We start from the raw sequence: 25160 nt of genomic DNA on the forward strand, positions 1-25160 counted from the left end.
AAATCAGCTCCAACGCTCCATCTAATTTAGTATGCAATATTTGAAACTTTATTTTTTATTCGCTTCGGCAGTTTTTCGATGTTTATCGAATGATATTGCATTAAAAGGCCTTTTTCTTCATCGCTGTGTAGTTCTCTCATTATTTTGCGTTGCGATAGTGATTTCTGAACCGTTTTTTGCGGGGGCTTATTTTCGGCCTGATTTTGCTGCTATCAGACGGAAAAAGTTTGCGGCTCGATATTTTTGGTCTAAAGCGAAACTGAAACAAAAGAAATTCATTTTTAAATAGTACTCGGTAACCACTATTTGGGAGATAAAAATCGGCCGATTTTATTTTTTAGCCGGAAATCATCGGTCGTTTCTTAGGCGCAGGGCCTCTTAACAAGGCGGCCGCATGAACAGGGTTTTCTCATAAGAAAATGTATGGGTGACCGTAATAACGAGGTGACCATATTAACAAGCTGACCATTTTAACGAGGTGACCATATTAACAAGCTGACCATTTTAACGAGGTGACCATAAGGCGAGGTTTTATTGTACAGCGCTAATGGCTGCCAGGTTTGCAAAGAAGAGATGAGAGAAGCCTGGAACTGGTAACTAAAACCGCAGCCAAAGCACAGGCTCAGAGCATGTTACAAAATGAGAACCAATCTGGATCAAACTCTAATATTACACACACCAGACGAAATATGAAGGAATGAAGGGTTTCTAGAAGTTTTAGATGAGGTCAAACTAAACTGCAAGTTAGATTTGCATCCTAGTAAAAATGTTGTTATTTGTCGTGGAAAGTCAGGAAACTTTGACTTAAGTATCGCATACACTAAAAAGTCAATCATCTTTTCTTACATTAATAAGTTCATATTTTGTGGTTTATACAGTTGCGATAGTAAAAAACAGTCATTATACGCTAAACAGTTAACCCCCATTGACACCCTCTTAGAAAAGGCGGTTGCTTTATACGAGAGGTGACTGCAACCGGAAGTTCGACTGAAGTTCTAATTCTATCAGTTAAATTTATAACACTAAAGTATACCAGCAGTATGAAATCGTAAGTAGCTGTACACTATATATGTATCTCTTATCAGGGCCAACAAGAAACATGTGAAAACCGAAAGATCAGTGGAGGAAGTGAAAAACGTCAGGTAATCACATGGCAAGTCAGTCAAAGTTTTGTTTTATATGTAGTAGACTAATGTATAGTACCACTATTAGTTCCAGTCTCTTTGAGGAACAGTTACAGTGTACCATTATAGGGTGAAATTCAGTTTTGAAAAATCCAGCAGATTAAGGCTTTTGGTAGGATTGTTGCTAAGTTGAAAAACAGTTGTTGGTTCCAAGATTGTTTGGGAATATCCATGCCTTTTTTTTAATTGAACAAAAAGGTTTGAATTTTTCTTTTCTTTTCTTTTCTTTTCTTTTTTTTTTTTTGTTTTGTTTTTTTTTGTTGCAAGTTTTCAACAGAAAGTGGTGCTTCTTCTTCTTACCACGAGCAATTAATTATGCTGTCAATCTAGTCAATTTTTAAAATGTTATAGTTTGACAGGTCATAAAAATGTTGACCTTCATAAACTTGAACATTGCCTGCATAGCAGGTGTTTCAAAGCAAGAACAAAAGAATTGACGAAGCAGAGGGTGGTGGGGCAAGCAAGCAAATGCTTGCTTTTCAAACCCTACGATTCTGAAAAACTCCCACTAATTTTCACAGATGGGTTCATTTCTTGATTAACAACTTGACGCTAAGGACTACAATTATATTTTTGGGCAACTCCAGAACTAATTGTTCAAATTTTGAAAAAACAGTTGCTTTCTGTTTGGATTAGTCATAGTAACAAGTAACAGATCAACTTACCACACACTTTTCATATTTTTCTTCTGACTGGCAGGTTTGCCAAAGTCACGATACAGCTACATGTACAAGACCAGCCTTTCATGTGGTTTAACTGTTACTGTTCACTAGCTTGATGGTCATTTCTTTCTAGATCTCCTGCTGCTAAAAAGATGATTTAACTATTGAATTATATGACCACTCAGAAATTGGAAACCTTCATTTTGAAAATTGTCAGTGCAAGTAAATTTGCTTTTGCAGGGGGGGGGGGGGGGGAACAAATTCAGTTGTTGACTTCTAAATCTCGGCCTTAGGTTATCTGGACACACACACACAAAAAAAAACTCAGATAAGCTACTGTAAGCAAGGTTCAGCCAAATAAGACTATCAAAGCCTGTTTCCCCTTCCCCTGTTCCTGTAAATTCGATCTTCATGCATGATCCATAATTATAACCAAAAGACAAATGCTGCTTGCTTTAAGAACACCTTTCATCTCATCCTCATTCCAGATGACAGCCCTGACCAGAAGTTCCCTTTTATAGTGATCAAGGACAAAGTTAGTCATTTGGCTCTTCATCATCAGTATTTCACTCTCAGGTCGTCTGCAGGTATTATATATTGGCCGCAAAATCAGCCTGTTCAAGGCACTCAGTGAAAGGGGACGTAAACGTGCATGCTGATACTTATTACACATGGCTTTCTACTGCCTAACTGAACTTCTGACACAGATGATGCTAAAATTGTTGTTGAAATGCTCCACCGTAGGGTCATATTAGCCTATCTTACTCTCATGCTACTGAAGTAGATTCTATGTTCCCTGCACTGGTTGCCTGTTCAGTTTAGAATACAGTTCAAACTTATCATTATCACTTTTAAAGTAATTAATGAATAAGGTCCTATCTCTCTACAAGAACTTGTTAGATTGCAGCAGAGTGGACCACATAACTTAAGATCTACCGGTAGCTAATATTCTCGTGCTCCCAGCGTAGAATACTAAATTTACATATTAATATTATAAGTTAATAAAGATGGTGAATTTTAAGCTCGGTAATGAATTTTTCTTTGTCCCACGCTCGTGTCATGTTGATTAATTCACCTTCACATTTCATTACCGAGCTTAAAATTCACCATCTTTATTAACTTATCACTACTCACGATGAATTCGATAGCGTTGATCCTAGCAGTATGCAGGACACCTATCACATATGAACTCAGTTAAATAACCTTTCTCTCCATGAGTTCTCGTAGCTCAGTGGATAGAGCGCCCGCCCGGTGTTCGGGAGGTCATGGGTTCGATTCCTGTCGGGGACTCAGAATTTTTCTTTGTCCCACGCTCGTGTCATGTTGATTAATTCACCTTCACATTAATATTATACTTTTTTATTAAGAGCTACATGTAGCACTGTCATGCGCATCATATGAACAAACTGGGCTTTATAGACGGGACCCGTCTACTGGTTTGTTTGTTTGTTTTATTTTTTTTCCTTGTATAAATATATTTACATAATATCAATGTATATTGCAAGGAAGCCCAGGGAAGCCAATAAGGCTTATGTAAAGGACTATCTTAAAGATACCAAAGACTCGACAAAAGAATAAAAATGCTGTCATCAGCACACAAAATGATCACAATTAGATAATTAATTTAGGATAAAAAGTAGTTAAGCAAAGTTTAACACGCAAGCACACCAAGAGAGCTAAAGTATACTTATACCAAGAAAGATGACTCTAGTTAATAGGTGTAAACCAGAAAACGACAAAGCTAAATCCACAGGAAAACATTGGACTTTGTCATTGTATCTGTATTTGTCATTGTATCTGTATTTGTCATTGTATCTGTATTTGTCATTGTATCAGTTAAAAGTCGGCATCAAACGCACTCTTATAATCTTTGATTAGTAGTAGTGTTTTTATAAAAGTATATCAATTTTCAGATAAACAGTTAAAACCTGTAAGTACATTGGCAATCGCATGGACAAACCCATCCTAGTTTACTTTAAAATTGGGAAGTGATACAAATTAGATTTGTTTACCTCCTGCTTACAAATTTTTTTTTCAGTAAATAAAAGGTTCTTGGCATGCAGTGTTCTAACTACAAAAATGTTTTCTATTAATTTCAGATGATTTTAACTGTTATTGCTACAAATACAGATGAAATTATTTCTTGTTACTTCAAAAGTTAATAAATATATTATTGTTAAATGGAAACCCCTACAAAATTGAACTGTTCGCACAGTGAACATTAATTCACAAACAGTGACTGCAAACATGCAGTTGCTTTTTCTGGTTAAACTACTATTACATGTACTTTGTCTATTACTGCTATTTCTCTAATGCTACTTTATAGTACTCTTTTCTAACAATTCAAGATAATGAATTTTAAAATTCACTGTGCAGTTTTAAGCTTTTTTATAAGCGTCAGTTGTTTTACTAGGTTGGCAGAGTAAAAGTAAATAGAAGGAGTACACATTTATTGCAGATATTATAGACACAAAAGGGAAGCTTTTCAATGATAACTGTTGCTGAGGCCTGTAAATATTTATCTGACTGTTTAACTTTTATTATTATTATAATATTATAATAATATAATAATAATAATAATAATAATAATAATAATACAACTAACAGATACAATACTACTACTGCTACTAATACACTATTCTAACAACCGACGAAAGTAAATATGAGCGACTACCTGGACTACTGTTTGCAAAGTCTACAACTTCATAGAACAACAACAACAACAGCAGCAGTAGCGAAAACAGTTATTGAATCAAATAGTGTCACAGTGCTTTTACGACTGTCATTCTATTGTTGGGTTTGAAGCCTGTGCTATGCTCTAGTAATCAGTCTGCAGATTTAACTTTATTCGTTACTGCAAATGATGTAGAGGTTTTTCTGATCAGTTATCTTGCAAAAGTGATCAAAATCCAATTTCTCCTTACAAAATCAGTACATTGTTCAAGCAAACAGGTGGTGAGAATAAAGACAATCATCAATACGGGAATCCTGTAGCCAGTGTACGTGTATATGGGATAAGTACAATACAAAGCTTCGGTATGATATATATCAAACATTTTTTTTTTCCATCTTTCAAGATTTCTCAGTGACCAGACGATTGAGTGAAGATAAAGACAAAGACAAGACACTGGTGGGATAATAAATAGACAGGACCTTTAGGACAAGACATAGCATACAGATTGAGAGATGGAGAGATTTTTTCCGAACCGAAAAGTAGGACGTGCAAGATAGGATTTTTTTCGTGGACTAAACGTTAGGATCGGCCAGAAAAATGAGTTACAGTTAGGCTTTGTAGGAAATTTGTCGTCAGCTGTGCTTTACAAATTTTAATGCAGTTTTTAATAATCTTTTTGTCCAGCTCGCGATGTGAGAGCTTGGTGGATTGTGTGACTGACGCGTGCGTGACTCTTGAACATCAGTGGTGTTGCGTTACACTTGCGGCCGTTGGGATTATGTCAGCAGGCTGATTTAGCAAGAGAACGGGAACGTCACTTGACGACGGCGCGCGCAGAACAAACACCCAAATATGGTCAAATTAGAACAGAATCCAGGTTATTCCGCGCGCCCTGCAGTCGTCATCTGACCATATTTGGGTATTTGTACTGCGCGCGCCGTCGTCAAGTGACGTTCCCGTTCTCTTGCTAAATCAGCCTAATAAGGCTTTGTGCGGGAATTTCAATACACGGCATTGCAATAAGAGATTTAACTGTTAATTTAGCAAATAAATATTTTAAAGTGCCTTTTGATATTTTGTTGGCTTGTTTAGACAAACGGCAAGACAGCAGGGTACCAAACGAAACTTTATTTTATTTATTTTCTGAGTTATCAGTTAAAATGCGGCAACATTTCCTGAATTTGAATAATTCCCGTGCAACATATTCTCAACGGTCGTTTGTGCACCGCAACAACACTGTTGTTCAATAGTCTCGTAGATTTCTATCATATGATTCACCGAGTTCTCGTATCGTGAGCTTCGAAAGTCTTTGGTTTTCCTTGAGAAGCACTTTTTTTTGCTAGTCTTCGTGTTTAGGAGTCACAACCTTTTGCTAGTTGTTATTTCTTTTTTTCACGGACCCAATTTCAGAATGGATTTTCTTGTTTGTCCAAAATCTAACAACAACAATTCAACCAAAAGCGATTTTAAAAAAGTTTTCTTGAAACCAGAATTTATGAAAAATAGTCGCTGTTAAGTTTTTGCTGTGTCATTTCAATCGTATTCCGTCGAGTTAGTTTTGTACAAAATCAATTTCTCTTGTTTATTAAATGTTTACCAAAAGTTTTCTTGGCTGGCTAAATTTACGCTTAGGGGCAACCCTTCTCCAAATTTTTAATTTTCCCGCCAAAATAAGCATGAGCCAATTTTTGTTTTTTAATTTTCTGTGTCAACCCTTGTTAAAAATTTTTATTTTCCCGCCAAAAAACTTAGAAAAAATACGCATGCGCCGTTTTTTTTTTTCATTTAATAATATTTAATTTACTGTATGTTGTTATTCAGTAAAGTACTATTTCATCCACTCAATAAAAGTAATAAACACAACACTCAAACTTGTTGTCTTCTTTCGTTTCTTTTATTGACATCGAATAACTTTCATTTCATAATGACAAATCAATAAGTCACAAGTATTCTTTAATTAGTTTATTGAAATTCAATTAAATTAATTGCAAAGGTGTCATCAAAAAATTTGCCCTATATATACTAAGACTTTTGGCGGGAAAATTGGAAAAAATTTGCACAGCGTTTCCCCTGACAACTTTTTTGACAAAAATGTTATGGAGGTACCCCCTTGAATTTTTCCCGCCACAAAAAAATTCAACCTGTACCATCTTGAATACAAACTATCGAAAAAAATTGACTCCAATCATTCGAGGTTTTCAAAAAACTAAGATTTTGAATCCAGTAAATATTTGTTTGTGTTCAAGATGGTATATACCATGAGGATATCTTGTGAAGTAATCAGCTGTGAAACGACGAGTACCTAGAAACCTGTTTACAGAGATGAGAAGAGCAAGTTAAAATTTCTACAACTACAACGATTCTACACAACATTGAGAAGTAGAAAACATTTCTAAAACGATATATTTAAGAAAGTCTATATGGCCGGGTAAATTGCGGCCCAACTACGTAAACTCCTAACTAAAGCGATTCTAAAATGTCGTCACCTCAGTGTCGTGCAGAAACGTTGCAGTTGTAGATATTTTAACTGGCTGGTCTCATTTCTGTATTTAGATTTCTATCTGCCCGTCATTCACAGCTTAACTATTTAACATGACATCACGCAATATATTTCAAGAAGACAGCGAAAGCAAGCCATTAACCCTATTACTCCTACGAAGTAAAAAAAACCGCGAAAACTTCAATCTAGTTCTAGCGTGTGAAAAATTTTAGAGCTTCCGTCACTTTTACCCGAGATCAAAAAGCAAAAACCCCACAAATTATAGGCCAATTTAAAAAGAAAAATTTATGGCTTGCTTCGTTATCGTTGAGGGTTAATGTCTGGTTATCAAACTTCACAATGTATCACTATATATCCCATGGCTTCTGTTAAATATTTTTTATTAAAACTTTGTCATTTGCGAATGAAAGCTATAGCATTTTAAAAGAATCAGACAATTGAAACTACAGCTTTAAAAAGCAATAGAGCCAATAGCAAATGTATGATAAATTTTTGTCCGTAGCAAACGATAGCGGTAAAATTTTCAAAGAATCAGACAATTGGAGCTACAAATTTTTGTTATTGACGAATATTTTCGGTGAAAATGTGTATCTTTCCAAATAGAAGCTTTAACATTTTAGAATATTCAGACAATTGAAGCTGCATTTCCAAAACTCAATGTATCCTGATAGTACAAATGAATGCCAAAACAATTTGAAAACTAGACAATTGGACCTAAATGTAGCTACAGTTTTTGAAAAGCGATGATGGAAAAAGTTGCTTGATACCAGACATAATTCAGTTCAGCCTCGCTGAAAGTTAAACAAGAGGATATATTTGGTTTCTGACTGACCTCTTTGCGCTTAATTCCCTTCCGAAGAAACACTATAAACCGAAAGTTTTCCGTAAAGAAATGCACAAAATAATATCTGCCGATAAATGTAGAATTTTCAGAAAACGAAGATCAATCCAGAAACCCAATATCCTCTTCTAAAATTATTTACTTTCAAGGTGGCTCTGCATGCCAGCACACAATAAACGTCCAAAAATTATAGCGCGTTAAGCGAAAAAAGAAAAAAACACCAGCGAAACAACGAAGAAAACATGAAAAATTATGTTGTGATCATGTCAACAAATGTTTCAAATATTCACAAATTAACTTGAATAAAGTTGCTAACAAATTCAGATTTCAAACCAATCGTTAATTAACGATTCCTGGAATAATTTGAAATGTTTCATAATTTCAAACTGACGAGAGAAACGATAGAATTTGTTTGATAGCAATACTTAACACTTTTAATTAACTTTAATTCAAGCTGCAGCATTTTCTGATCGTTTGGGTCAATAAATAAATCATTTTGAGCAAGGAAGTTGCCCTTTTAACATACACAATTTACATCAGATGAATTAATTTCCGTGAACTTTTTGGGAAAATAAGGAAAAAACTTAAAAACGTTCACGTCTATTCGACTGCAAATCGAAGAATGGATCAAGGCGCTTCTTTAATTTCGCAACTGAAAATGCTATGATTTGAAAAGTAGAAATAATTCTCCGACAACAGAAAGGTTGATAGCTCAACTCAGTGAAACAATTTTCCACGACCAATCATTTAATGTTGTTTTAGAGCAGGGGCATTGCCCTCCAACAGGCAATTCAAATTAAAAATATAAACTAAGCCTTGTTGAAACTCAGTACTAATACGATTTTGGAGAACGAGACAAACTAAAATGTCCAGCGTTGAATGGTTTATCCAATTTATATCAAAACAGAATTTGCTATAATGATTGACATGATCGCCTAGCAATAGTTACTATCGTGGTTTGATTTCAACATGTAGCGCCACCTTAAAATACTCCTCAAAGGTCATCACCTAGTAACAGGTTTTCAAACTAAGGAGAGTTGAGCGATTGTACAATAATTTGGAATTTTCAAAGAGAACATAACAAAAACAATATTCGACTGTGAAAAAATACACGTAGTAAAGCATGCAAAGGCCGACCCGATAATGACCGCTCGGACAAAGAAATAAAACTCTCCATAATTTGAAAACATGTACCAACTGATAGCTCGAAAGCGGTTGAAACCTTTCGATCAAAAATGGCAGAGTTATTAACCGTTACCGAATTTATATTTTTCACGCCCGGATGTCACTTCAATGCAAATATTTCAGCCAAGAAAAAAAAAATTGCAAACAAAACGATTTTGAACTCGATTACATCTTCTCTAGTTTCAAGACTGCCATTTCTTATTGGAGGATTTCAACTTAACCAAATTCTCAAATGCTATTCTTAACTTTGTATTCATCCTCCCTGCTTGAATCCTTTTGATCTCCTTGGATTTTTCTGACTCTCCTGTATTAGTCGTTTACTCCCTGAAAATAGAATAAATACAAATTGCATAAGAAACAAACCCAAGCGTGGAAACAAACGAGTAAACGAGGAGTAAAGGATTCACAGTGAATTGCTAGTGCACGAGCGCGCGTTGACAAGTACAAGACAAAGTTTGACAAAGAAACGTAGCTTTTATAAAGAAAGTCAAACTATAATAGAAAAAAACGCTAAGAACGTAACGTCTCGTATGGTCCCTGAACTAGCTTCTAAAATACGTTTTATTCTCTTCCTAAAGCCATGCGGTTGTTCCGAAGTTCAACACGAAATAAAACCGAGTCAGGCGAGCGCACGTGGTAGAATAACTTAAAGCTGGTATGTTTGGTTGAAATATTACCTTAAAAAGTAGAATGCAAAGAAATTGATACTAACCATTGGCAGAACTGGCTATCAATTGAATTCTCGTCCCCAAACGTCGACGCCATTCTTCCTTCAAAGTAAGAATTCGCTTCCCGTGTGGAAGGAAACAGTACACATCGTACTCTAACAACAAATATCTCAAAATGACAAACAAGCGCCTCAGATCAGCACTATTCATCATGAATATGCAAAAAAATATTAGACCAATCAGCTAGCAGGTTCGTCACAATTTTTATTGACAACACCCTTTGCACGCTTTCCTCTGCTACAACTTTGCATTTCTTTTGTTTATATAGAGCCCACGTAAACCCGTTTCGCTGGCCAAACAAAAAGGTCATTTTTTTCAAATATAATTAAGCTTTTTTTACAGTTCTTGGATGCCGATCTCTCCGACTCATTCTAAAAACGAATTTAATAGCGTTCATTTTAACATTCAAAGATGCAAAAGCTCATTAATCATTACAATTTTTTCTGTTCCACGATCCATTCATCCTCGTACCACACTAAAACCACCGTAAGGCCCAGTGCAATTGAGTTAGGAAAAGTGGCCAAAAAGCAAGGATGTCCAAGTCATTATCAAGGCAGAATCTCTACGTAAAATCCTTGTTTTAAATTTAACTATAGCTTGTTGTGTTTAGTCTTTGGTGGGAAATGCAAGATGTGACCACGCGACATTGTTAGTCCTTGCGTGACTAGTGCCGTAGGGAGTCACGCGCTTGCGATGAAATTGCATACAAACGTTTGATGAAAAAGAAAACTTCTGCTTTCCCCATTACCGCACCTTCACATGGAAGGAACTCATCGAGAACCCAAGGGGAAAGCGGGGTTTGGAAATCGCGTGAAGCGCACAGAGAACGTGCGATGAAAGCTTTCATTCACTGATGGCGGTTTGTACATGTTCTGAGCCAGAATAAGAAACATGAACAAAAATTAGGTTTTTGATTAGCGTTAAATCTTTTTTGTCTATTAAGGTATGGGTCGCACTTGGGAAAAGTTTTCATCTTTGCCTCTTATCTTTACGAAGATTCGTGTTTATTTTGCTCTCGTTTGCACAAGATGATCCTCTCTTACCAGCTTAAAAAAACAGGGCTTGACAAGGCGAGGGGAATTCTAGATGAGCTAGTTTTATAGTAATCCAGATTTGATCGCTAATCTTTAGAAGCGTTTTCACTACTAAATAAGTTAAAGTAAAAAAAGAAAACAACAAAAGATATCAGTGTTACACTACAATGATATGAGTTTGGCATGGGCCAGTGGAATAGAAAATTTTAAATTAGTTCCCCTATGGACATTGAACTCGTGTCCTCCTGAACTTCGCTAGGGTGTCTTTCACTGCATGAAATGACAAAAACCACCTGCAGGATATGGAGGATTCATAATGAACTAGACCATTTACAAGATCCATATTAGCAGTAGAGGAAACCACAGTGGACTCGTGGAAAATGACATAGAAAACTTATCAGTAGTCCATGGGGGAACGCATAAAATAACGTCCACCGGAACGGGCAGAAGCGCACGAGGGAGCGCGAGTTGCAACGAAGAGCAAACACTGACAGGGGAAGCGAACAGCTTATGCAAGGGAACATCGGCAGGGAAACCAAAGGTAAACCAATGGAGGAGCGCAGAGTTGCACATGGAAGAACACACCTGGAAATACACAGGGAACGTAACATGTAGGAGAGAAGTAGTGAGGGAATACGTAACGAATGCACTGGGAACCTAGGAAGAACTCAACACGAACAAATGTGAGAGCAAGCGGAGTTCCTTATAGCAAACTCCGAAGGGAAAAGCACCGTGAGGGATGGTGTTGCAGACCACCAAAATCTAATGGGAAACTCACAGCGAGTACACGAGGAACCCAAAGTTAACCCAGTGGGGACGGAATGCTAGAATGCAATGGAAACAGAAGAAAATGATCGGGGAGATAAATATGAAAAGCACGGGGAGAACAAAGAACGGAACCAAGGGGAGGGAATAGCAATGTGCGGGAAAAGAGGTGAAGTGGTACCGCTTGTATGTACCTGTAAAAAAGTATGTATTTATTTGCTATTCAAATTCATTTTTCATAGACGATAGCCAGAAGCTTCAAGTTTTAACGAACCATCGCTTTTAATTAAAGGTTATCCCGTCCTATCTTATTCTCTTCTAGCCGAGCACGAAGGAATACAATGAGAATACAAGTTGAATTGTAACGGACGAGTTCCTTGAGGAGCATGGACAACGTCTAGAAACAAGAGACCCTGGAAAGATCCGATTTGAAGTCCGAAAATATCGGACTTCCGATTGAATTGCGCATGTCTAGTTGACAAACACGTGGCTCAATCGACATACTAGAGTTTTACTTCCGCCCATTTCCATTGTTTTTAAAACCAATCGAAATCTAACGGAACTTCGAGAGTCACTCGTTTCGTCAACCAGCATGCGCTGTTGGGAACGATCGAAGACTCGAGGAACGAGATTGGAGTCGCTCTGTGAATGTACGGGGAACTAAAGCCGAGTGCTACTATGGTGAAATTTGCATCTTTCGTATCTAAGTCATTTTAAAAAATAAACAAGTAGTCTGTAGGCAAAGAAAAATGTTGTTTACAGTATCTTTAAACATCCCTTTTCGTTTCTACGTTGACTTATTTGCCAACAAATTCCTTGCACAATCTTCCGTTGGAAAGTCCCTGATATATTGCGTACGTAATTCAGTTCTACAATCTTGGAAAAATTGGTTACGCCTATTGAGTACAATTTGTTAAAATTTAACTGGAAAAACTAGCGAAACCACACACTGAACAATTACGTGCTCACAGTTGATTATTTGTTGAGTTTCTGATCCAAGAAAAACAAATCCTTTTTTTTCTATTATGGACAATTATTGCAATCAGTAGCTCCGCTTTTAGGCTTGGTTAAATCTATATATCATACAGCCTGTCTGTAATGGGCAAAGTTGACCTCTTAGTGCATATATGTATTATAACGACCTCAAGAATTTGAAAAGCCAATGGAATACTTAGCTCAATATCTGTAGCAAACCAGGGAAATCGACCTCTTGCCAAATAAAGTCATTTGGATTTTTCTCTCCTTTTTACCTACTGTTTCCAAACATACCTTTCGGAATGTAAAAGAAATAAAAATTACCTTGACGCAAAATAATGACATTCCACACTGTACTTGAGGTCTCTCTCTCGCGGCACATCTCCGTGACCCCGTCTGGGGCAAATAAGAGTGTACCAAACCCTACGGGTGCAAGTTAAGGGTTGGAAAAAACTAAATCTACATGAATTATTAACAGCTTTACAATGGCTGTTCTAAGACTAAACTAAGCACCTGATCACCCAAAGGTTGCCGATTAAAACCTATTTTGATTTTGGAGACGCAGCCGTTACTTCAATTGTCACGCAATCAGTCACGCAACACCTAAACGCACGGCACAATAACTTATTGGATATGTTCTCTGGTTAGAGAGAGAATGATTGGATGACTCCTCATATAATTATATATCTACGTGTATCTTATAATGAGTAGTCAAGAGCAAACGCTATTCGAAATGAGACGGCTAACAACTAAGCAAGTGATTTCAATCCTTCGCAGGAAAAACGATGGCGGCTGTACATTTTACCACAATACTTTGCGAACCTAGCAAGGCGCATCAGGCAAGAGCCATATTTCCCAAAATTTTGTCCTTACTAACTACATCGTGTTTCCTAGATCTAAAGATTTTAGAACTTTCTGTACGTTTTTACGATTTTGCTACCGTTTTCGTGCGTTTAGAATATGTTTTCCTAGGGAGAATTGGGCACTTTGTACGTAAATCACTTTTCCTTGCTGAGTAACGGTAATGGCATTATGTCATAACATTTAAAATGAAAGTTATAAGTCATTGTAACCCAGCCATATCGCTTCCTGTGGCCTACATGGCACATACAAAACTACTACTTATTAATTACTACAAAACTTTGAGTAGCAAAGCGATTTTTTCGGGATGATGAAAATTTGCTATTTATGCAAAGCCACACATTCTAACTATTGTCTATATGACGTGATAGGACTATTTAGTTTAGTTCGAGGAATCTCTGTATTTGAAAATCTGAATACGATTATTTCCCCAGTCACTAACTATAACTCGTGACCCACCAACTACTGAAACACTCAATGGGAATGCAAACTGCCCGATTCCCTTCCCATTTGTTCCAAAACTGTTAAGAACAACCCCCTTAATATTGAAAACCTGTAGACGGTGATTTTCGAAATCGCAAACAATTATGTTTTGATTTTTATCTATAGCCAGCCCTCGAGGACCACAAAATTCCCCTTTCTTATGGCCTGGCCTACCGATTATTCTTAGCAGATCCCCATTCTGGTCATAGATTTTCACTACATCGTTACCAGTATCAGAGACTACAAAACGCTCTTCTGAATCATGGTACAGGGCAAACCTGGGATGGATAAGTCTGTCATTGCCTGCATCTCCAAACTTGAAAAGGAATTTGCCGTCAGGACTAAACACCTGGACCCGGTGATTGTTCCAGTCAGTGACGATCACACGGTCTTTCTGGTCGACTGATATGCCGCACGGACCGTTGAACTGACAATGACCACTTCCCTCGGAACCGAACTTTTTCACGAATTTGCCAGTCTTGACATCAAAGTACTGCACCCTGTTGTTGTCACTGTCTGCGACAAGTATGTACTTCTGGCTCTTGTCGAAGGCTATGGACATCGGGTGGAACAGTTTGCCATCCTTCGTTCCTTCTTCGCCGAAGTCGAGGATCTGACCTCCGTCCGCTGTGAATACATGTATACGATGCTTCAAACTGTCAGAAACGACAATTTGTCCAGCGCTTGATCCAGCCACTCCGTGTGGTTGAGTGAATTTTCCATCCACCTTGCCGTGAGATCCAAAGGACTTCAATGGGGATAGAATCGGTGGCTTGACTTCGACCATGAAGGGGCTGTCCTTGATGAGATGGCCGCCAACTTCAACTTGCACTCGGTGCGGTCCTGGCACGCGGGGGAGGTAACTGACGTCATAGTTGCCATTTCTGTAGTTTCGAACTCTGCTTTCTATGAGGCCCCACATCGAGGACTTCACTTCCACAACCACGTGATCGATTTCGCTGTAGCAAACTTCACCCTGGGCATTTCTAGTTGTCACTGTAAACTCGGCCTCTTCCCCTGCTGACACGTCGTCCACTCCGTCTCCTTCAGCAGTTGACAAGGATGGTTCCGTGAGACTAGTTACAACTTTGCCCAGGTTGGAATTTTGGAGCCCATCAAAGATTTCTGCGTTCGGTACGTAGCCGACTTGTTCGTTTTCCGCCGGGTTCGTGCCCACCTCGAGATTCGTGATCTCCCCCACGCGTGACGTGACGTGGTTCTTGACATGCATAATTTCCTCGCTGATGTTTCGTTGAAGCAGATCTTCGATGAAGTTGAAAGAGCTTTCGGTCTGCGACATCGTCGATTCAAAGAGCTTCAGATGAAATGTTAGGTTCTCGAGTTTGTCTCTTCGAATGTTCTCCAGTGTCTGAACCATCTCTTCTTGATGAGCTCGGATAATTGAGACGAGATTGTCCATCTTTTCTGTCACGTCTTTCTTCAAGTAGTCGACTTGCTCCTGTACCTCCATTGAACGATGCTCGACGTTGTGAACGCCGAGTTCCACCATCCGCATCTTCTCCTTGAGTTTCGTGTTCATCTCCCGAAACTTCAACTTTTGTTCGCTTGCGGCCTCGTGGAGGTCGACAATGCGATGCGTGTGTTGAATGGCGATATTGCAGATGTGGCAGACAGAGGCATCACAATCATAACAAAAGTACTCCACGACTCCTTTCTCCTTGAATTTATGAGCGCAGCGCATCGGGCGTCGAAGCATGTCTTCGTAATCACGTAGTTTGAACTTTCCCAGGCTCACGGTGCGGTGGCCGTTACTTCGCGTAATGACATTATGTGCACTGAAGCATTCCTCGCACATAAAGGTGTCACACGCGAAACAGAAGGCACTGAGCATCAACTTCTTTTGGCAGTTGCCGCAGGATGCCTCGGGATAATGACGTCTTTTGGCGATGAGGAGATCAAGGAGACGAGTGATGTAGAAATTTGACGGCAACAAATCGAACCGGTTTCCCTCTGGTTTGCGAATATCGTATTGGCAAAGTGGACACGCGATGGTCGTCTGATATGGCCGACTTCTGGCAACCTCTTTGAGACACTCGGAGCAGAACGTGTGAAGACAAGGTGCAATTTTGGGATTTCGCATGACGTTGGAGCATATATGACAAGTTACTAGTTCTTCCAGATTTTCCATTACGGTCTTGATGTCCATTTTGTCGCTTGTTTGCTCGAAACTTCGACTCTAACGACCTTCGAAACTTCACGACACGCAAACGGCTATTGCTAATTAAAATTCAACAGACAGAAACCGCTGGTTATGACAAATATTTACCGCTGAGCCAGTCAGGGTCCTTATGTTAAGCGATGATCGGCTTTAAAACAATCAACGCCTGCTAGACTTTCAAAGAATTCATGAGATCTTCTCTGTTTACTCACTGAAAATAGCAAAGCAATCATACAGAATAAATTGTTTGACACATTTGTGAAAACGAGCACATCTTGTCGCGTTTACTCAACTGAGACACCTTTTATCCCATGTTTGCCATTGTGTTGACCTGTTCTTGATAAACAAGAAAAAGCCCGAGGCTATTTTTGGTTTCAAAGCAGTCGCTTCTTGGCCTTAGGTTTCAGGTTTGTCTCGAGGACATTTGAGAAGCAGAACATCTTTGATAAACGTGGCACAAGAGCTCTAAAAAAGAAACAGGAAAAAAAGGCACCACCAAACAGCTCGTGGTATAAATAAACACAACTTGGTGCGCCGCGCCAAGAACTGTCACATCTATTGAAATCTTGAGCGTATTCCTTGACAAAACAATTTTACACAACAGTGATAAGAAACAAAGCAATTGTCGATTAGCATATCATTTCACTTGCATCTGTATATCGTTTCAATCCGCTAAAGAACATGTAAAGCTCTCTTCCATAACCAATACCCGGCCTTATACTCTGATCATAACCAAAGCAATGATGTAATCTTCGAAGATCCCTTTGCTAAATACCAGTGAAAAACACATACTTATCTGTCAATCCATTTTTAATCAGCTCGAACTTTGATGTCAAAGCTATTTTATCATTGTCAAGATTCATGAGATTCCTTTCCTTTTGCTGATGTAACACAAAGTAAGGAACGCAAAGCTTAAAGTTTGCTCACTGACGCGATTGAAAGAAGAAAGGGGAAAAAAAACTGAACACGCATGGTAATGCAACTTTCAGTGGAGCTACATAGCCTCAAAAATGTCATAATACGCGAAGAATAAGTGTAGTCATGATATTTTTTTTGCACTGTGATATTTTTATTATCTCCCTAAAACATCAAGACTGCGGCAAAATGATGTAAGTGTATGTCAATACAAGCTGTCCTGTTATAGCATAGAAAAATGAAGGCGAAGCACAGATGATCATTAACTGCGATCCTAGCATTTTTCAGCGTCAGTCAATTTTATTGCCAAAATTTTAGACCATTTTACGCTGACAGACCTAGTTTTCTTTTGAATGTTATTGCCCGAGAGTGTTGACGGATGACTGAAATGTCACACCACAAATTTTAAATTCTAATTGCTGAAAGTGTTGAAGGGTTTGACATATTATGCTCGTAAAACCGAGTTTTTTTCGCTTTTCGGCGTCAGCCGTGAAAGGGTTATGAGACCAGGGTATTCTGCTCAAAATTACGCTCGGCTGGAGGTATTATTTAACACTTATTTATCGAACTATTATCTAGCCATTATTTTAAAACTTGAAACTGTTATAGGGTCAGACGGATTATGTTCGTAGCTTTTTAATCGGTGCGTCATCCATATGCTCAAAAATATGCTCGGCTGGAGGTATTACGAGCCTATTATGCCGAACTAAGTGGCCGTTGAAGAGAGGTGGCTGTTTTTGGGAGGTTATTTTTTTTTTCCCGTGGGTGGAACATTTCTGTTTTTGTTGTTGTTGTTGTTGTTGTTGTTGTTGTTTTTGTTTTGTTTTGTTTTGTTTTGTTTTTAGGGTTCTATTGAAAACAAAAAAGCTTAGTGTTGCAAATGAATACGTTACAAAATGAAAACATATCAGTAAACTGCATCAAACAAACAAAAAAAAAAGAGACCAACGAGGCGTGGAACGGATCAAGTTTCGTGGCCTCAGTACACTTAAAACATGGTGTGTACACCATTCGTCAGTCGTTGGCCGTTGTATTTATGCATCATCAAATTATGCGTAAAATATGGGTATTAAGCCGGCATTATACCTACTATTATTTGTTCAAAATTATGCCAGCATAATCTGTCAAACCCTACGTACTTAGACTTTTTTCCAGGTGCTCATGTCATACCTCACTTCAATGAAACTGTTTGCATCACTGACTGAGTTTCCTCTTTTTTTAAGCTTTTTTGCAAGTTATTAGCAATTTATGCTCGCATTCACAGTTGCTTTTCTTTTATAATATGAGCAGATCGTAAAGAACAGCGGGGCTGACATGCATGATGTGGATGTAGTTATTATGTCCAGAATAAAACGAAATTTACTGAAGGCATATGTACAAGAACGTTGTAATATCTGCCACTAGACATGGACGTAATGAGTGTAACAGTCCGTCGTAGTCCGTCTTAGTCCGTCCTCTCTGAGGCTGTTCGTAGTCTATACATATATTTGTGAACGTTTTATTTCCACAAGAAGCGGAACTTCGAAGTGTGGTTAAGTGTTGTAATGACAGCATGTATAATAGCGTAAAAATTCTGCGAGAGGCATATGGCGTAAAACGGGGGAGTGGCAAGACGGAAAAAGGTAGGAGGGGTGTGGCATGAGAGTAGAGGAACGCCCTCTCTTACCCCTTTCCCATTTACGTATGTAACGCAGGTTATATGACTTTTGAGGTTTTGCCGAATTTATATTTTCCTCAAGGAACATGTGTCCAGCCCTCCTACTTTATTTCCAGCCTGTGAACAGGCTGTCTAGTCGAGGATAGGGTGAAAAGGAAGGGGGAAGAAAAAGGATACATTAGGGAGGAGGGGGAGAAAGAGAGAGGGGGGGAGACCACAACCCCCACACTCCATTCCTCCCTCAGCCACGTCACTCTCAGCCAACTCCCTTTTGGCCCTTCCATACTTTATTTATTACCTAACAGCATGTCCCAGGAGTCCATCATGATCGACAGACTTCACTCACAGCAAGGGGAGGAGATTAAAACAAACCGTTGAATATACTTCCCTCCCGTCGTTTAAGGATGAGAAACAATGAATCCAAACACAAAGGGATTGTTACATCTATAATCTCGATTTGACAAACGACGTCACAAAAAATTATAACAAAAAAAAAAAATGAAGCTCGTTGAGCTAGCTGACAAAAATAGTGCTTATTATGTTATATGCATGATATAGAGAACTGGTCCAAAATAAAAAGGAAGTTTCTGATTGGTTCCCAGCGGGTCTGAATGTTGCAATATGGGACCGCTAATATTGAAAGCTCACGAATTAGCTTCGGCGAGCTGTTTTTTCAAATCATTGCACAAATAAAAAATATATTCAAATATTAATATATGATCTTTCACATATTCACTTTCAGAAAACAATTTGTTGTCAAGTAGAAATCTTTTTTTTTTTCAATGGATCGCAGGGAAACACTAGTTTATCAGCAGAGTTTTACAAGAGCCACTATAACTAAGTTTTTTGTTAACTCTTAAATATTGGTTTCCCTCTAGTTTTGGCTAGTTTATAAACTTGCATAAAAGGAACTCGACCAATATTTTACGAATACCTACCACCCGCTAGGTCAATATCATACTTTTATTCATCGGGCAAATACACAGAACTGTCTGATTTTTAATCCAATTTTTCTCTGATCTCGTCTCGTTACTTAGAGGAACAAATGAAATGAAATGAAATCCCACCAGCCACCTGTACCCCCGTAGAAATGAACTGTCTCTTTGGAGAAAAAAATTTCGCGTGTTTCTCATTCAGTATATATCTCAGTCAGTAAGACGCCTTTCTAAAAGTCCATAACAGTACCTCAGTAAGTCAAGAACAATTGTAAGAAACATTATGCACCCTTAGCGGGATTTTATTTATGTATTAGTCATTCCAAGAGGCTATGATTGTCAATCCAAGAAAGAACTTCTCCAAAAAGTCTCAAAAACATTTTACGTTCCCCCCTGTCTACTCCCGATCATACTCCCGGGGAAGGTAATACACAAACGGTCTCTTATCTCACTGAGGCAAAATGTCATTCTCTTACCGGCGTAGGTCCAAAACAAGAGACCCACTTCTCGCTCAACGTTTCATGCGTGTGTGTTAATCACTGTTGCGTTTTGTGCCGGCTTACACGTGAGTTAGATTTCCAGTTTAGGAGCTAAATAGTAATCACACCAAGTTGTCAATGACATCATGAGAGTTGCTTATTATTCCGTCATTCGCTTCAAATATTGTATTTACTTAGTCGTTTCAGTTCAGGCAACCAATATTTGTCACACTTGAACTAAAGCTCTGTTTTTGTGCAATGATTCGATTTTTCTTAGAGCTGATTTCTAAACCTTGTAACGAAGCCGGGAACCAAGTTAATATTAGACAAATGAGTCCAAGAAAATTTGCAATTGGAGTTTAACTCCTGAAAAACAAAACAAAACGACAAAAAAAAAACGTTATTACGTATTTTCCAGACTTCATCATTGCAAGTCACGTTTCGTTCCGGCATCACGGTTGAGTAACAATATAATTTATAGTTATTCTAACAAATACGTTTTTGTTTAATTTGAAACATTTTAGAATTATAGCTTGAAGCCTCCTGTATCACATTGACAATTAACTATGTATTGATATTAGAATGAGAGCGCAAGAGTGAAGTGATCCTATAGTACCCCCTGCTGCATGCACGAATCAAAAAGCAATGCATTCTCAGAATATTTTTCTGGAGTGGATGAAATTTCAACATTGCTTTTAGTTCCCCACTTCCTGTGTGTTTTTACGTGGTATGTTCACTTTCTGTTGTCGAAGGAAATTGGTTAGTACACGCGATAGTAGTTTTTCCTGAGAAGAAGCAAGGCCAATATACAGAGGGAATCGTGTTATCCCGGCGTGAAATTTATGCACATCTTGCGCTGGCCCATCCATTACTGATTGCTGATCAAAAACTAAACAAAATAAGACAGAAGCGGAAAAAGCACAGACGCCACAGTGTCTAGCCAAACAGGATGACCAGAATAAGCGGCAAAAAAGTTCAAATAGCAGGTTTTTAGAATGCTTTTACATTGTGTCACACAATATCGACTGCCAAGAAGATTGCGTGGGTGCTTTCAAGAATTTACATATGTAAACTATTTTACAAAGCGGCTTGTTGGGAGATTACTCATTCAGTCATAGAATTCAGCTCGATAGACTCCACATGTGCTATGAGCAGCTATTTTTTTTCAGGCGCAATTTTGTTTATTTGCATTATTTTATTCCTTAATGTCAGCTAGGCTAAAGAAATACCGAGTTGCGCGATAAAAAAGGAAAAAAAAAGAAGTTATTTTGAACAACCTAAGTGATTCGTGATCCATAACGGATCTATATAAAATATCATGATAACAACCTCAGGGAATACGTAGCCGTAATTCTTAAGCTGCCTTTGATCGCCACGTCGGTACACGGAAATATTCGCACCGTGTTAGCAGTGGTGTCATTAGCGGGGAACATCTAGACTTATTTTCAACGCGTTTCTGAGTTACAAGACCTGTTAACAGACTTGGCCGACGAACATGAAAGACTCAAACGGTCCTGCAGCTGACAACACAGTGGATAATATACTTAAAAACCTTGAATCCTCGATAACGTGTCCACAGTGTTCCGACGTTTTCAAGGATCCTCGACTGTCCGTCTGTTTGCATAGTTTCTGTTACAAATGTTTGGAGAAGCTGTGGAGTCAAGATGCGTCCGACCGTCTATTTCGATGTCCAATTTGCCTGACAGAGGAGACCGCACCAGTCGAGAGCCCAGCTTCCGAGGTGTCGGAGTCGCCGTCAAATCTCCACCTGAATCGCCTCCTGGATCTTAGCAAGGTTAAGAAGTTGAAAGAACAGCAAGGACTTTGCGACAACTGTGCAGAAATGTCCATGTTGGAAGTGTTCTGTTTCGACTGCGACGTTTACCTTTGCTCGGCATGTATGAATGCCCACTCTCAGATGACGGTGAAGAAGAGACACCGGCAGCGCAAGCTGCAGGAGTTTGAAAGCGTCGACTACGACAGGCTGTACAGACGTCCTATTTATTGTGAGCACGAACGAAAAGACCTAGAAGGTATTGAGTTTTATTGTCCCGACTGCGATGTCTACATGTGCGCTTTGTGCAACATAGTTGACGAGGAGTATCACACAACACAAGACATTCAAGAAATAGGCGACAGAGGCAAGGCCGAGATCAGAGAAAAGGCCGCCATTGTCCGCGAAAAAAGTCGCCAGATTCGAACGGGAATTGAGAACGCGGATAGACGAATGACAGAAATCGATAGGCGCGTAGACGCACTGAAGAATGAAGTGAACGCAAAGGTCGCCAATCTGGTACAAATCCTTACAAATCACGGCAAAGAGATGATTCAAGTGTTGGAAGATATTCGAAGCGACAAGAAAGACAAACTTCTGTCGCAGAAGAGACAGTTTGAGACCCTTGATACTCAAACAGCCAGCTCACTCGAGTTTGTGGATTCTCTTCTGAGGAGAGAATTCGCAGCCGAAATTATGATGCTGAGAGATCGCGTGATTTCTCGACTGGAGAAAATGGATGATTTAATTGTCGACACGCGACCAGTGGTGGGTGCCGCCGTAGAATACATCCCCAATCCTTCGCTTGTAAGCACCCTGGAGTCTGCATCCCTTGGGCAAATTGTCGTGAGTAACACAGATCCACTTTCCTGTTTCGCAGAGGGTGAAGGGCTCGGGAAATCTTTCGTCGGAGAAGAAACGTGTTTCGCCGTGACAACTCGTGACCTGAAAGGCGAGGTGTGTTACAGCGTCGCTGATCGTGTCACAGTGCAGGCCTCGTCCATCTGTGGAGAAGTCATCGACGCTGAAGTCAAAGACACGGAGAATGGCCTATACGAAGTAACGTACGTTCCCAAGGTGGAAGGCATCTACACCCTAGTGGTTAAAGTGGGAGACCAACACATACAGGAAAGTCCATTCGAGCTGATCGTCAAGCCTCCAGTGATGCTTCCATTCAAGTCATTTGGCTCAGTCTCCGGCGCCAACGGTCTGTTTACCCAGCCCCACGGAATAGCTATAAGCAGCACCGGGGACATAGCTATATCTGACACGCAAAAACACTGCGTGCACTTACTGAACTCCAACGGCTCGAGCAAAATGGACTTCGGAGGCGAAGAGCTTGACTATCCAGTGGGAATTGCTTTTGACATCACAGAGAAAAACGTCATCGTGGCTGACAGAGACAACCATCGCCTCCTTGTATACAGCACCAAAACTGGCAAATTGATCAGAAAAATTGGTCGTAAAGGCAGTGCGGAGGGACAGTTTGACGGGCCGTCAGGTATTTCCGTAGACGGTGAAGGTCGAATCATAGTCGCCGACTGGAACAACCACAGAATCCAAGTGTTCTCGCCCAATGGCATGTTCCTGTTCAAATTTGGAGACACCGTGAAGAATAAATTGAAGCACCCGAGAGCCGTTACTTTTTGCGACGTGCGAAACCGCTTCGTCGTTTCGGACACTGGAAATAATGTCGTAAAAGTTTTCGGCCCGAAAGGCAAGTTTCTTAACACCGTTGGAAAGCCGGGAGTTAGGAAGGGAGAGCTCTACAGCCCTAGAGGAGTCACCGTGGATAACCTAGACAGAATCGTGGTTTGCGATTTTGACAATCATCGCGTGCAGTTCTTCCGATTCGATGGCACGTGTCTAAATTCATTCGGCTCTAAAGGCAAGGATCTGGGACAGTTCAATCGCCCAATGGGAGTAGCTCTCCTCAATGATGATCAACTTGTAGTTAGTGACTGGGGAAATGATCGTATACAAGTGTTTTCCATGATAGGTCCTCAAATGAAAGTTTCCCTTCTTAATGACAATAATAATTTCACCATGTGATGATTTGTCTAATTGGTTAGAGGACTTAAATTAGAAGTTTACGTATGGCTCTAGAGAGCTTTATGTACTGTACTATATCATATATTACCCTTGTTACTGAGATTGACAAATACGCATGGATAAAACTAAGAATTTATTTTGTTTAGATTCATCTGTCGCAATTGTAAGGGGATCGATACCTCTCACGAAGGCACCTAAACAGGATGATGTTAACGTATATTGTAGCTTTAATTTGTTTTGAAAGACATATAGTAAAGAACACAACTTGGCGTTAACGTTAGAAAGAGCTTTTGAGCTCTTGTCAAGACAGCGTCCAAGTAAGGACGTCCATCTTGCTAGTTAAAACTAGCAAGATGGACGTTTCTGAGGAAGGCAGAAACGAAGCGTCTAGTTTGTATTTTGCATTTGTAGAGCTTGATATTCTTGATATTCGATTCCGCTTAAACAAATCCGCATGCAGGCCCAATACTCCTGCAACAACATATTTAGCATGCAAATAGCTAGTGTTTATATATAGAGCTCAATAAGTTCATTATAATCGCAATTGATATAGCAGGTTCAGCAGATGACAGGAATCAGTACAGCCGAGATATGAAATCAGGAAATTGATATTTCCATATATATTACTTAATATCATACGTAATACTTAAGTTAATGCGGGGCCTCAGAAAAAAAAAAAACTCTTAATACTAGTGAAGGGTTGAGAACCCTTCCCAAAACCAGCCAATTTGTTTTCGTTTTACTGGGAAAGTGTATTCCAAATTGGAAAACAAATGTACGGATTTTAATCTTAACTATTCGACGTGCTTCTTGCATATAATTTTTGTTCTTAGATTTGCTGTGTTTGGTTCGCTCACATATACAACTCTAATATTGCATTTTATACCAGCTAATGAGCTGAGCAATTCATTGAGCTAAAGTAAAGCTTTTTTTTTCGATTAATTTTGGGCCTTTTGTTCTAGTTGTAACGGTATGATTTTTGCCTTTATTTTTTCCGAGGGACTGGGGTTAGTGGATTAGGAATGAAAAAATCTTGCGTATCGAACAAACATTTCCATTCATTTTACAATTTGAAGCGAACAAAACAATAAATTTCCGTGGACAAGTACGATTCGCAGAAACAATGCATTACCTATGCTAAACTTGGTACAGGTTTGAATTTTCTCTATTAGCAAATAATTCTTACTTTATTCATTGTAAGTTTTCAAAAGCAACTTCTATCTGATATCACTTTAAATTTCACTGTGGCGCCGAGAAAAAGAAAATATTGCTACATG

The 25160-nt window shown here is 39.0% G+C and overlaps 2 protein-coding genes and 1 long non-coding RNA gene across 6 annotated transcripts in view; 2 read left to right on the plus strand and 1 right to left on the minus strand.

The window, feature by feature from the left end:
• Positions 1 to 6125, plus strand: part of LOC145484863 (uncharacterized) — a 16489-nt gene extending 10364 nt beyond the window's left edge. For 2 of the 4 annotated variants that reach the window (XR_014049080.1, XR_014049079.1), the window contains 3 exons: positions 1086 to 1142; positions 2335 to 2433; positions 4924 to 6125. This is a non-coding gene — a long non-coding RNA (uncharacterized LOC145484863). Of the gene's footprint in view, positions 1 to 1085; positions 1158 to 2098; positions 2434 to 4923 lie in introns of those variants that run through there. The other 2 variants (XR_014049078.1, XR_014049077.1) reach the window with 2 other exon arrangements.
• A 5646-nt stretch (positions 6126 to 11771) lies between these two features.
• Positions 11772 to 16515, minus strand: LOC145484718 (E3 ubiquitin-protein ligase TRIM45-like). The gene has a single exon (XM_081463345.1). The coding sequence runs from the start codon at positions 16057 to 16059 to the stop codon at positions 13792 to 13794; it is 2268 nt and encodes a 755-aa protein (XP_081319471.1). The 5' UTR covers positions 16060 to 16515; the 3' UTR covers positions 11772 to 13791.
• A 3855-nt stretch (positions 16516 to 20370) lies between these two features.
• Positions 20371 to 25082, plus strand: LOC145484717 (E3 ubiquitin-protein ligase TRIM45-like). Its single transcript, XM_081463344.1, has one exon. The coding sequence runs from the start codon at positions 21553 to 21555 to the stop codon at positions 23881 to 23883; it is 2331 nt and encodes a 776-aa protein (XP_081319470.1). The 5' UTR covers positions 20371 to 21552; the 3' UTR covers positions 23884 to 25082.
• Positions 25083 to 25160: the final 78 nt, after the last annotated feature.

This window comes from Orbicella franksi, chromosome 4, assembly GCF_964199315.1.
Source record: "Orbicella franksi chromosome 4, jaOrbFran1.1, whole genome shotgun sequence".
Lineage (NCBI taxonomy): Eukaryota > Metazoa > Cnidaria > Anthozoa > Scleractinia > Merulinidae > Orbicella > Orbicella franksi.